The 14,973-nt window shown below is 38.2% G+C and overlaps 1 protein-coding gene across 7 annotated transcripts in view; it reads right to left on the reverse strand.

Moving 5' to 3' along the window:
- The window catches only part of nrg2a (neuregulin 2a), a 120,472-nt gene that overhangs the window by 14,281 nt on the left and 91,218 nt on the right, over nt 1–14,973 (reverse strand). For 5 of the 7 annotated variants that reach the window (XM_036143138.1, XM_021312152.2, XM_036143137.1 and 2 more), the window contains 2 exons: nt 8,554–8,674; nt 3,182–3,252 (listed from right to left, as the gene is read on the reverse strand). In XM_036143138.1, coding sequence (XP_035999031.1) covers nt 3,182–3,252; nt 8,554–8,674 — 192 coding nt within the window. Of the gene's footprint in view, nt 1–2,730; nt 2,790–3,181; nt 3,253–8,553; nt 8,675–14,973 lie in introns of all 7 variants that reach the window. The other 2 variants (XM_021312150.2, XM_012855282.3) reach the window with 1 other exon arrangement.

Genomic DNA, 14,973 nt, shown 5'->3' on the forward strand with positions numbered 1-14,973 from the left:
AGAAACCATCCTCCTTCTCTATTGTATCTCACGAGGATAGATGGCTCAGTAAGTATGAAATTGGAGAGTGTTTTTCTGTATGCTCTTTAAAAGAAATGTGATTTATTCATCTTAATTTAGTGTAGAGCATTGTGTCTGTTTTTACAATACCTTGCAAAAAAATGTCATACCCATTGAACTTCTTCCCGTTTTCTCATGTTACAACCACAAACCTTAATGCATTTTATTTGGTTCTTATGTGACACAGCAACACAAAGAAGTACATTATTTTGTTGAGAAGGAGCCTGATGCATGACTGTTAAGATCTTTTACAAATAAAAGTTGGGAAACCGCCATTACCAACTTTGCACAGGTCGAAATTGCGAAAGCTTTGCTCTCAGTTGGATCAAATGGATGTTCTCTAACAAACTATGTCTAAATCACTATCCACTACTCAAATATAAAATCCCAATTAAAGACATTGAAGTGGTGGCAATGTGACAAAATGTGGAGAGGCACAATAACCATGAGCCCCTTGGAAAATCACCGTTTCAAGAGTTATCGTGTCAACTCTTTTGCTTTTACTAGTTCCTCTTTATGCTGGCAAGCTGTTGTGCAAGCAACAAAGCAAAGATCGAGCAATTAAAGGCTGGCCTGTCTCTACAAGGCTGCACAAGAACAGGAAATAGACGCTGACCTTGACGCAGACAAGCAGCTGCACCGACGTGGGTGAGTGCTGGGGAAAACATGAAAATACTTTGCCAAAAGACAAGTAATTTCAGCACGGTGCATTGCAACTTAATGTGAGGTGAAATTACTTGTAGTTAAGACGGGGAAGGGAATCGGGGCGGAGGGGTGTTTGCAATTCCTTCTCTGCCAATGTACAACGGACGGCATATGCGAGCTGCGTAAGCTGGAGCACAGAGACGAGTCTCTGTAATCAGCAGCTTGACTAACAATAGCAGAGGCACTTTGCTATTCTCTTAACGTTGCTTTGACTTGAACCTGTACGAGGTTTCAAAGACATGATGCCAGCAAATAAGCAATGAGATTAGAAGCAGGCTACTTTATTCTGGCCGCAAATTAATCCTGTTTTCATCATTCCACTAAACAATAATTAAAACAAACTTTTCTTCAGCTCTAGGGGGTTGTAACATTAATACAGCATCCCCTACTAACCTGGTTGAATCTGGTTGAAGGTACTGAAAGCATTTTTGCGCAATGTAGAGTGTCTTTAAAGGCACATAGACTGAAGGAGACGCTCGTCTCCAGGCTGTTATCACAATAATATGCTTTAAGGGCAGGATTAATCCAGAAGAGTTATTAGCAGGTCTTCCACTAGTTTTGGGATTAACTTTCAGTTGGTGGCTGTTTATGCCAGCGTTGCTAGAGGAGTAGAGATGTCAATATTTCTAATCTTAGACTTTTGGAACTGCTTGATGCAGTATCCTGGTACTGTACAGCATCTTGTTTATGATGTCAATAAATTATTATTTGGATGTATTTATGTCACAGATCAATGCAAAGTAGTGCATTATTGTAAAGTGGATAATTGCACTGGATTTTATTTAGGGGTACCAATGCAAAGAGGGTTAAAAACACATCCATACAACACTTTCCATAGTTTTATTTGAAAAACTGATGACATCATGTATAATTTTTTCTATAATTTGACAATTGTGCATTACTTTTTGTTGGTTCATAACATAACACCTCAATTAATTATACTAATGTTTGCATATGTAACATGACAAAACGAGAAAATCTGAACACTTTTGCAAGGTACTGCACATGAACTCCATGTTATGTGCATGGGTGCTCTGTGCGGTGTTGGCACCATTTTGTTGCTTTCTTCTGAAGCACCGCAGATCAGCAATTAAAAAAAAAAAAAAAAAAAACACTATCCCAATTTTTTTTTTTGGTGGAGCCCTAACCTCTAATTTCCTCAGAATAGCTGTAATTGAGGACCTCAGCATGCCATCAACTGGTCTGAAAGTGAAACGAGCGGAGCTTCTTGTCACAGCTTGAAGTGATGTGATGCCTGGCTTTCAGGTTCACGCAGTTGCAATTAGTCAAGAATCAAACATGTATTGGGAAGTGTTCTGTCACGTCGGTTCATGTTGCCTCCGATATACCGTTTATTCACAGTGTAAATACGAGGAAACTCTCTGAAAGACATTGTTCAGAAGGAAAGTTGAATTTCATGCCTTAAGTAAGCTTTGCTCCACCAACCAAATGTTGGTTTTTACTTTTCATTTGATTACTTTTACTGAGACTTGTTTTTGCATTAATAGATTGCCTCAAGTGATACTGCAAACGCTTGCATGTCTACGACTGATTGCATAAAGAGGTGTGATTGGCATTTGGTCGTAGCGTTCATCCTGTCGGTGTTGTTACATGCAGCTCCCTGTGTGCAAACAACGAGCTTCCACAAAGCATCTAAAAGGCAAATTAAAAAAAAAAAAAAAAAAAAAATCACACCACAACTTGTTGCAGGCAAATCTACCACGACAAAGCACATGCAAAGCTCTGTGAGCTACAGGAAGACCGCGCACGCACGGGATCACATGCTGACCAACCACAAAAAACAGGCTCTGCTAATCTGCGCCAGCTTGTGAATGACTCATCAAAGGAGATTCAGATATAATTATTAGGTAACAACAGGAAATGACTGCGATCTCTCTACACCCAGCGTGCATGCATCACACGAGACCAGTCTGACACAGCGACAGAGGAGAGAAGTTGACATACGGTAGAAACTGGCCATAACGTAGGTTTGACAGCGATCACCAGTAAAGTCATTTGGACACCTGATGGGAATAAAGCCAAAGAAAGAGAGGGAGGAGATGAGTGAGGAAAAAGAGGAAGGAAACAGAGGGACAGTGGAGTGAAAAGGCAGAGCATGTGTATGGAAAAAAAAGGGGAGAAATTGAGGAGGGGGGGGGTAGGGGTGGGAGAGAGAGGGAGAGAGACACAGAATTAGAACAACAGCCCAACTACGGACAGCAAAAGCAGAGTGTTCCCATTGAAGACACCACCGTGTGCATGGTGCTTTGCACAGCTCATTGCGAAGTGGACCTAAGAGAGAAGAAGAGGAGGAGAAAGAGCGAGACGGTCGGGGTGACAGGAGTCCACTGGAGTAATCCAGGGACAACTGTGCCTCTGTTTTTCAGCCGCTCATGTCAGGTGGACATTCGCTTACTAGGATCGAGCATGTACAACCGCCGTGGCTCGATCTGTGTGCATCGCTGGCCGTAGTATCCTTCCTGACATCTGGGAAAGAGCAGACAAGCGTTATGAAAAAGGAAAACACGGGAAGTGAGGTGTATTTTACAGTGTCAAAGCATCTATTCTTGTAGCCAAAAACGGCGCGTACAGTGCATAAAAATGAGAGCGGCTCTCAAAGACCTGCACGCCCCTGTTTAAAAGCCAAGTTTTTGAGACGCATGAAGTGACATGATGAAAATAAACAAATTTGTTTCAGTTTTTATATAACATGATTAAAAAAAAACGTAACACTTCAATAACCTGGTTGCATTACTGAGCACACCTTGACACTATATACTTTGTTTAATTCACTTTTAGCATTCAAAAATACTGGACACACGCATACAATTATTTATATTAAATCTTAACAACCAGAAATAAACTTTAGCTTTCCTCGTACGATTTTTCTAACATTTTCTTTAATTTATAGGCCATCAGCAGTATTGAAGCGACCACAGGATTTCTGTCATTTGGTGGTTTTGTTCTACATGTGACAAATGTTTTTGTTTTTTTTTCTATTTGAAGGGGTAAGGTTGCAAAACATAATCCAGTCCTGGTTAAAATCCCCCCAAACTCTTTCAAGACGACTTGTTGTGCTCTGTTGTGACTAAACTCAGCTAAACAGTTGAGCCATTATTTGGAAATACGTGTTTGGCCCCAGAATGAATAAATAAATACTTGATAAAATCATTATAAGAAACAGCCACACAAGTGGGGGAAACCCACCGGTGGCAGTTCCACAATTTCTACAAATGGAGCTGGATTTTGTCAAGTAGAAAAAAAAAAGTCAAACAAAAGTAGAACCAAAACAAAAACAAAAAAACAAAAGAAAAATTCTAAATAAAATACAATTTTTACCCAAACAGCAAATATTTTAGTTGGTTTTATAAGGATAAAGCTGGATTTTATTTTCTACCATCAATGTGACTCCAAACAACCTTCCAAATCAACAACAAAGTGACATCTTGAAAGGAAAGTTCATTTCTTGGAACAGCCTGGACAGAGTTCATAACTAAATCTGTGGGATCTCCTGAGCATGGCTGTGGACATGGTGTGTTTATATACATTTAAATTATATATTCCCTAAAAACACAACAGTTAGTTCACTCTGTGAAATATACCTCAGATTGCAGGTAGAAATCTTTTCGAAATAATCTATTGCTGCTGGACAAAAATCCTGCGTCTCTAAAAATGTAACTTTTTAAGAACTGAAAAAGCACATTTTAACTCGACATGTAAATGTAAATCCACATTATTCGGTCAAAATGTCATGCTCTTTTTAAAAAAATTTACGTAAAAAAATTTGTAAATTAAATCCCAGGCAAATGTGATGGGGGACCAGTAGTGTTGATTCTTACAAGACATCCAAAATGACATATGCTTGAAATAAAAGCTTTTTGCTTAATGATGACATTATCATAGTCACTTTTTTTGGGAGATCTCAAAAACTTGGTACTTTGGGGCTGTGCACAATTTTGAGAGCCTCTTGATATTAATAAACACAAAATTAGGCCAATGCAAAAGGATAAAGAAATGGTAATCAAAAACTAAATTATGACAGCCCCAGTCTTCATCACTGCTCCGTAAAGCAACCAAAAACAACCTGTGCAAAAAAGGTGAATATAGGTTAGTAAGGTTTTTCCCCGCAAAGCTCCCTGGAATCCAGGTAGCTGTGGTCGAAACCTGCAAATGGGTTAGTTTTATCACTGTAACAACAAATCAGACAAAAACAAACTCCAGATTTTCTGACTGGAATTTTAGAAATATGGTTTATGAAAACATAGCCGGTCCCTCATGTTTGACCGTTTGTTTAAAGTGGTTTATGGGGTTAGCATGTAGTTTAACGTTTTTGTAACTGAAGACAGTCTATCTCCAGGATCAAGGGTGTTGACCATACTTCCTCATTCCCCGTTTCTCATTAGGATGAGAAAAGGGGGTCTTTCGAGGGGCTCCTACACAAGACCGCCAAACCCAACAGAGGTCATTGCTTGTAATTTAGTAGCTTCTCACTATGCCTCCCAGGAGCAGTGTAGCGTTCAAGTAAAAAATTACTCATCCTGAGTGATGGATCAGTTTGTTGCTGTGGCACCGCACCACCAGAACACTGAGGAAACTTGGCTGAAAGTTAAAATATGTAAACTGTCATAGAGTAATTAAGATAAAAATTAACTACACTGTGATCTGGGATGGGATAAGAACCAAACATGTAGCACTGGGAAAGAAATAAGCAAATTAGCATGCGTTTGGACTTGTCTGGGAGGATCTGCTGTTTGCAGAGATGTTACACATGCTCAGTCCCAGAGACTAGAACATTGAAACCGCTGAACATTTCCGTTCTGATAGATCGGAATCAAAAGCGAGAATGTTTTTTTTAGGAACAACACCAAGAAGTAGTCGATAATACAAATGTGTCTATTTCCACTTTATTATCGTATATATACATAATGGTGTCTGACAAATGGATCCATACCCTTCAAACTTTTCCATATTTTTTTCTCATTACAAACTCAAACTATATGTCACTTTTGTGGATTGTTTGTGATGGACTGACACAAGGTGAGTGCATGATTGTAAAGTGGAAAGAAAGTGATAGCATAGTTTTCAGCTCCATCCATTTGTAGTCAGATACCCACAGCGTGATGCTGCCACCTCTATGTTTCGAGGTTGAAACGTCATATTCAGAGTGATGCACCCCTCCTTCCACGTGTTTTCATATTTGTCTACGTGGATAGATCAGACTTCTCGTAACTTTTTTTTTTCTAAAAACATTGTTCTTCTTGCAACTCTTCTGTAAAGGACAGCTTTGTGGAGCACACAAACAATTCTCCCACCTAATCACTGGATCTCTTCCAGATTTAAAATGATCTTCTTGGCTGGCTTTTTGACTGATAAACCCTAACCTTTGCCTGGCTGGATCACCACAGCTTGATTGGTCTGATGTGTTCCTTGGTCTTCCTGATGCTGTTTGTTCACTGATGTTTTCCAACAGACCTCTGAATAGTTGTGTTTATACTAGAATTAAATGGAATAGAGGTGCACTTAAGTTTTCTTATTTGGGGACTTTTGGAAGTGATTGGTTACATTTGACACTATTTAAGAATATCCGAGAAAAAAGGGGCTGAATACAAATGCTAACCACACTTTTCAGAAATTCAATCGTATAATTATGCACTACCTTTTGGTTAATCGACCAAAAAATAAAAAAAATAAAAACACAGGGTACAAATACTTTTGCAATGAACTGCGTGATCAACAACTCACAGCTAAATCTAAGCTTCTTTGTTTCTTGCTTAATGAAAGTAACTGGTAGAACTGGAAATTATACTTTCCAGTTAAAATATCCCTGCTTCTCTTTAATTATTTTCCATTTCCTTTGTAATCTGATTTCCCTGTTTATCGATATGTATTTCATATAAACATATTTAGATCATTAATTAGCGTTACCTGTCCAAAGTTCATACTTCAATGAGAAGCAGATGGGTATGAAACACAGACTTATTGTCTGCAGGATATTTTAGCCTGTGAGTAATATCCAGGGAAGCTTGGCATGTATCAAATGAGGTGGCCGCGGGACAACAAATCGCTGCAGGCCTTCCCTGCATTAGCCAACTTTTCTGGACCTGCGCCCCGGCCATGAGTGAATTAGCTGCAGCGGCTGACTTATTGCTGCCTCTGATTTGTGCACAGCATATCGAACTGCTGTTGCAGCCATGTCCTCGCCGTTTTTTTTTAGGCGTTCCCGCTCTGGCCGACTTGGCAGCGGGGTCCTGCTAATGTTTCGGCTCTACATCAAACCGGCCGACAGACTTATGTGACAGTTTGTGCTCTTAGAAAACCTGCTTTGTAATGTCTGACAACCTTTGGACAGAGATTCATGTGTTTCGTGCTATTTGATTGCAATATATGAAATCAAACTAGTGATGACATATTAGGTGATCGTTTATGTGGTACACAAGCTGATCATCAGATTTTTGCAACTGTTTCTGTTGTTCTTTCAGTGATCTGAACTCAAACATCAGTATACAGCGCGTTGCCAAATGATTAAAAATCCTGGAAAGCTGATGAATTTACAGCCACAAATTCTGCATGATTTAGAGGTGGAGGAAAAACGATACATGGCAGAAAAAGCTGTACTTGCATCAGCATGTGTTTGCATTCAGTCCCCTTTACTCAAATATCCATGAGTGAAATTCAGGGCAGTCTTTGTCTTCAGACATTATCTATGTAGTAAATCTAACTTATCATGACAGGCTTGGCAGTGGAGCATTGATCATAGAATTGGCTGCAAAGATCCACAGCTCAGGAGGGAGCATCAACTGACGGGACTGCTAAAAGGTGCGCACTCAGCAAATCTGGCCTTTAGAGAATTGAGGCAAGAAGAAAGCAATTAGAAGTCCAGTTTTATGTTTGCCACAAAAAGCGTGGGGAACACCAATATGTAGCAAACAAGTATGAGAAGGTGCTCTTGTCAGATGAGCCCAAAACTAAACCTTTTTGGCCAACGTGCAAAACGTTATCTGAGGCAAAGCATCTTCACATTAACCTGAATACACCAACCCCACTGTCAAACAGGAGGGTGACAGCATCATGGTGTGGGCGTTATGCTAGTTTGGGCTGGGCTATCACCTAAAAAAATCAGAATTAAACCGAATTGTGGTTGTGACGACAAATAGAAAACTCCTTGTTTGTGTCTTGCTCCTGATCATCGTCCTTGCTCGTGTTTCTAGACCTTAAGCCCAGCACAAGCCCAAACCTAAACATCAAAAGAGAGAGAGAGAAAAAACGCTGTTTCTAAGAAAACGTCAACCTGTTTTCCACCCTAAAACCCCCCCCCAAAAAAACGCAGTGATAGAGTTAAACACATCTTTACACATAGGCCTTGATCCTCTCTTTCAAATGTAAGCAATCATTGTATTTATCTCATTGGGGGCCTCTAACAAGCATAAATATTTGCTCACTACTAAACCAGTGACTCATGACATTTTAAAAGGGCTTTTAATGTGCAGCCCTTCTGTACGCTAAACAAGACTTAAAAGAGTAAGCAAACCGCCGCACTCCATTATTAGCATTAAAATACACAACAGGTGGTGGATTAAAGGAACTCAGCCCCCCCCCCCCCTCCCCACCACCCACCCACCCCTTCTTTAAGACGTAACCACTGCTGCTGAGAGAAACATGCAACATCATAACCACAATTTCTTATTTGTCATTACAGTGTTATTATAGGGCAAACACATTTATTTTTTAAACATTGACATTTTGACAGTAAAAATGGGGAATCCCAAAAGCACCAGGAAGAGAACTCACTTGCAGGCAATCTTATTTATACCAGTGATGAAGTAACATTCGCCCTGATTCACACAGTAGTTCTTCTCTGTGTCGTTGCACCTTCTGGTATGGCCTGAGTCTGGAGATAGTGTTGTGGTTACTGGTTTAAAAGAACAAAAAAAGAAAAGACAACGTTACATTTTTTTTTTACATGTTTGCCAAGACCTCCATCATTATTGGCACAGCTAGTGTACAAAGCCTTAAAATACAGACAAGAGTTAGAGGGACAGAACATTGAAGAGTTCTTTTGGAGATAAACATGCGTTCTATAGGTAAAATTGCTCATCACAAATCTGTTTCACAAATACAGAGTTCAGGAAACACTAAGCATGGCCATTAATCATTGTTTTTGTTCATATTTTGACTTTAAATCATATACTTTTTAAGCTATAGATGGAAAAAGAAATCAGTTTAATAAATGGAAAACCCCACACTTCTTGGTAAAGCCATGCAAAAACCCTTGAAATAAATGCGTCTTTTATCCCAATTGCATAATGTCACACTAAACTTTTTTGAAAAAATAAACATTTAATCTGAGTATATTTATTCAGAGATGCAAGATGTCCTACATTTATTTGCTACAGCATCATTTTATCACATAGGAGGTTGACACAAACTACTGTTTTGTTCTATTATTTTGTTAACCTTGTCTTTCCCGTGTTTTAATAGTTGCTAGAAAATCTGTCCCTCTGTGGCGTAGCGGGCTAAATACACCTCTTTGTAGCAAATACTTTGACGTAACAGTTCAAAAAATATAAAACAAAGAAAACTGTACGACTTGAATTGTGACCCAAAATGAACATAAAGACATTTACACAGCACCGGGAAAGACAACACTCATTCCTAGAGACTCCAAGTACACACAAAAAAATTTATTTAAGGGCTAAAAAAAAAAGTGGATTTTGCTTGATATGTCCTCTTTAGCAGCAAACTGAAGATTGGCAGTTGAAACATATGCTACTATAATTTATTTAAACCATTCTTACTCATGTTTACTAGAGGTGGCAAAAGTATGAAGGCTGTTGTATTCATAATGGCAAATTCTTTGTCCTAATAGTCACCAAAAGATTAGGCCAGGTTAACGTAGTGAAGTCAAAATATGGATAAAAGATAGGATTAATGGCCATACTTAGTATTTCTTTAAAGATGCACTTCTGGGACAGTTTTATCACAGTGACTGTCTTGCATATCTACAAGTATTTTGTGATTTACTTATAAAACACACTTTTATCTCTGAAGGGACTCTTCGATGTTCAGCCTCAGATGTAATTGTGTCTCTAAGCAGTGTTGACACTATCTGAAGAAGCTTCTACGTCGAAAGATAAATATTATCCCTGACATAACGTAGGAGTTGTTTATGCACTGACTCAATTCGTTGGAATGGCCCAAAATGTCATGTATCTGAACTTAATCCCCCCCCCATCTTCTTCTCTGACTGAGCTGATATAACATGCCAGGGATGAAGTCTGCTTATCAAAACACAGGGACTGGTAAATCATGGCAGGATTGGGCTTGAGGAAGGAGGGTTGTCCTGAGCATGCCAGATGCTGACATGTGATTGTAGCTGTAGTTAGATGCTGCAGTTTTGCTGGTGGAGATTCAGATGCTTTGCACTAAGCAAAATGTTAACAGCTCCAATGCATCTGCAGCCTGATACTCATGCCGTGCAAAGAGTTGTGACAAGAAATCGCTCCAGGAATTTCTTCAGCTGGGCCTCTGGCTCTGACATTTAGTAAGCAGTTTGCCTCCACTGCAGGGTTTCACAACTCTTGCTTCTCCTTCTTTAGTTTTTCAAGAAGTTAGAGAAATTTCGCTGTGAGAAAACTTACAGAGGTTAGTCGTACTGTTAGTAAAAGAAGCAAATCAATCATGTGTTGCAGGCTGGCACTCTTGTTTCTAGTTTCAGATTGCAAAAAAAAATAAAATGAAAAAACTCCAGTAGGTTTTCATTTAAGGAAACTCAAGCACAAAACTGTCATACAACATAAAAAATGCAAGAGTATGCAGGATGAAAATATGATTGCTTCACAAAGAACCAAGGTGTCCCAGTTCAACTTTCACAATGCAGTGCAGGCCACACTCATTCTATCTCAGGTTCAACTCCAATAAACATCCACCCGAATAATAAACCAAGATATACTTTTACAACAGGTTTAATCTGAGATTAGTTAATTTGTGATTCATGGCCAACATCTCAGTTGAAACAGGATTACATATCTAAACTCCTAAGCTTTGCTGTCACACATATTCCAAGGTTTAACAAAACACAATAATATTGTGTTTTATCCGCTGCCGCTTCCATGGGAAAACATTTTTTAGCTTCAGCGGCGGGAGGCGGGGCTACATTTAAACTCACAATCACATCGTTTTTTTTTTTTCTGCTCCACCTGCCTCCTGCATAATGGATACCAACTTTTTGTATTTCACTTCCAAAACTGCAAACATTTTCAATCATGCCGTACGTAAAGTTTAAATTGTTTTTTTCAGAGACGGGAAAAAAAAAAAACACGTGGGTGGAAACCCATATAGGGTGCTGCAGATGTTGAACACTTAACATCTAACATCAAGGTTGCTGCATTGAGGACTGTGCACAAGCTGTGCTATTAAAGTTTTTTTGGGAGCAAGGCTAAACAAAATGGACTTCACTGTGGATTATCTTTACAATGTCTATTATTTTCAGTGATAAACAATTTTGGTACCTTCCTGGAAAATACCTCAGCTGCTAAAGTTATGTAAACAATTTTATTCTAAAATGTAAGGGTACAGGAGTCAAATGTACTTCGGTCACAGATGAATAAATCCCGCCCCTATTATTTGCTATTAAATGACATGCACTGATCCGTTTTAAACCTGTTCCACTTAAATGCTTCAATGTTTCTGATAAAACCAGTGAAGTACAGTAATCTGGTCTGTGTAGATGTGCTTCAGCAGAACACATCCAGAGTGTACGAAAAGCACTAACTGAGGTGCGACAATCAACATGCCTGCACGCTTTGTGCCTATGCTTTTGAATACAACTTGATAATAACCACATCCTACTTCTGTTTGCTCTAAGATTCCTTCTCCTCTGTCTTAACAGACACTGGCGCTTATGATAGTTTGTCTATTCTCGTACAAGTGCTCAGACACGCTGTTGAGTTCAAGGGAACAGCGCTAGGGTGGTTTAGACAATATTTATTCTGACAGATTCCAGTTTTTTTATGTTAATGATAAATCTTGTAAAAAAAAACTGGAGGACTTTACTCTTATAAAATTTCACAAGTTCAGAAGTCAGTATGCTTGAACCAGAGCCTCTGAAAAACAACAGCTTAATCAGTTATTTTCCCTGAATAGTGTTATCTCGACTTCCGGTAATAACATCAAGAACTTTTATTGACGATTAGGCAGATTACAGACTATAATCATTCAGTAGGATCTCTGTGCTGATTATTTAAGATTCATACAAACCTAAACATAATGCTCAACATCAACACATTGTAAAGATGGAAAGCATCAAAAATCATCGAGTTAAAGTGAATTAGAGAATGACTGAACACAGGGGTTTTTCATTAAGTGTCCTTAAAATAGGAGCTTTTTTCCTAAACAGCTAGAGCAGCAGGCTGGTTTTGTGTTGACATCCATCTGAGTGCTTGCAGGTGGAGCCCACACATCTACACTCAGCACACAGGGTTCATTTGGACAAACAACAAATCCCACCTGTTTGTCTTCAAGAGCGTCTTCTAAGAAGCAGAAACACAGCTTTACTCTCATCACAGGAAAAAAAAAAAGGTTTGTCCAAAAAGTTGTTTCTGTACTTTACGTACTCATGTTGTAAGTATAATTTTGCAATTAAAGGATACATTTTATCAAGGAACATTTAGTAGCAATAGTACAAGAACATTTTCTTTAAAATGTTCAAATAGCCTTTATATGAGCACTACTTCCATCACATAAAACATTCTTTGCAACCAATATAGGACAACAAATCATTATAGAACAACTTGTGTGAAAGGTCTAACCAGAAACAAAAAAACCGTAAAGACTACCAGCATTAAAACAATACATTCTCCTTTAAGTGGCGTGTTTCTCAACAACCACAAAGCTTATCAGCACATAAAATTAAGCAAGAATTATTTGCCTCCAGCTACTGAGTTGCTGATATGAAATCTATGACTTCTTCTGCATAGTTTTAACACTGAACAGTGACAAAAAATGTTATAGCTTCATCACATCTCTCCCAAAAAGCTAAGAGAGCCCAAGTCTGTGAAGCTAACCACGAAATAAAGGAGCCAAGCTTGACATGCTGCATCACATTGGACAGTGAAGAACCTCAGCGACCACTGGCACATCTATGCAAGGATTTGAGAGACAGATAGATATGCTCCTCAGTGCTCTGTCACTGCGGTCTGCGGACGAACTGATGAAAGCATAAACGTTCAATCAACTTAGCGTGGAAAACCGGAGATCCTCTGGAAACTTTTCAGTATGAGCTGCACATCTGCAGGGAGTTTTGTCAGGCTACAAAAGCACATAAATACCGTAACTGGCTTTGACATTCTGCAACAAGCTGCAAAAATAAACCGATCGATTTTGCCGGCTCTTACCTAATTAGATAAAGGTTTTTTTTGTTTTTTTTTTGTCATTATTGTGCAATGCTGATCCAACCACATTTGATGAAGGGGGACATGTTTGGAATAAAATCATCTCTGGTACTGATCTTTGTATGTATTACACACTCTAAATAAGTCCTCAAATGCCTTTTTCTTAATGAATCCCTGTTTCTTTTTGAACAAAAACACTAAATATATTATTTAGAAGAATTACAGTGCAATAAACACTTCAAAAGGATAAAAACTTGTTCTGATATAGTTATGTTATAATTACCCCCATATCACATATACCAATGGTAAACCAAAAGAAATGTGTAAAGAAATTCAAGAATGTCCCTCTTTAAGATTGGAAAGGTTTGGATGTGTTATGCCTTCTAGTTTTTCTTATTCCCTTTTGTCAAAAAAAAAAAAGTTCCTGACCAGCAAGGTTAACTAATGATCCTGGTGACCTGAGGCTGGATGTATGCATGCATGTGATTTGATAGGACGGACCTTTAGACCAGATTCTGCTAGCATAGATTGTACTGCAGATCCTCAGAGTTGATCTAAACACCGATAACACAGTTTCCCCCTTTAGATACAGCATATTCACCAAACCCATAAGTAAATTAATCTCCTTTGATTGCAGCTGATTTTTTTTGTTTCTGTTGCAGTAACTGCCTTTCACACTGTTTTTTTCCCCACAATTTCTTGGCAGTAAGTATTTTTTTAACACCTTCAAATGTGATGGTGGCTCAGTTACTTTCAATACATTGTGATGGTTCAATTAACAGCGTGAGGAAGAGTTTAGTTTTTCACGCCTAGTAGACCCAGCTTAGATACACATTCATAACCCGTGACACGGATGTAATGTGGATTTTGTTACGCTGAACAGCTATTCTTTTTATGTGTGTTTTTGGATTTCTTTAATTGCTTTTAGTCACATGAGTTTTACATTAGTTGAGTATTTGTCTTTTGAGGAAGATTACATTTAAGTGGGCTAAATCTTTTATCAAAATAATGTCTGAATATGAAGCACAGGAAAATAATCACAGTGAAAGCACATCATTTGCTTAATACAGCTTTAGTCTGATTGCTTTCCTTTATTCTTATCAAGCGGCTGTTACACTATATCTTTCATGGTGGTTTTGATATTCTTCACATTATTGTATATTGCAGTGAAGGCTTTATTTTTTCTTAAAGTTTCCAATTTAGAAAAGGTTTAATTTCTAAAATATACAAATTTCTTTGTGTGTAGTAAATCAAGTGATTTTTGATATTTAAAGTTTCTCACCTAGTTCAGGTAAACATTTTCCTTAACATGGCCAAAAATATTAACAAACAATGTCTCTTCTAAAAATTGAGAAATGACTATATTTTATTGTAACTGTCTCAGGCATAATTATATTCATGATCTATTAAAACGTAATCTCAAACTGCATATTACTCAACAGTAATAGAGGAGAATGAGAATAAACTTGGATTTATTTTTTTTGGTAAGTAGCCAGACTAATGGTTTTACCCTAGTATGTTAATGTTGCTGTAATTAATTGTCTCAGGCACATATCAAATTATATGTACAAATCTAGAAAAGCATATTATTTATCATTTATAGAGCATACATTTAGCATAAAATCAAGACTAAGGCAGAACCCCTGATCTACATATCTGTGCATTCTGTGGAATAATTGTTAGGTGACCTAGTAGCAATGTTAAGTGAGGCTGCCTTAGACATAACTGCAGAAAAAAAAAAAAAAGTTAGCTTTCTCCAAACCTTTTGCTTGTATGTTAGACACCAACGCAACCAACTGAAAGGAAATCTACCCTAGGC

This window comes from Fundulus heteroclitus, chromosome 11 (assembly GCF_011125445.2).
Source record: "Fundulus heteroclitus isolate FHET01 chromosome 11, MU-UCD_Fhet_4.1, whole genome shotgun sequence".
Classification (NCBI taxonomy): domain Eukaryota; kingdom Metazoa; phylum Chordata; class Actinopteri; order Cyprinodontiformes; family Fundulidae; genus Fundulus; species Fundulus heteroclitus.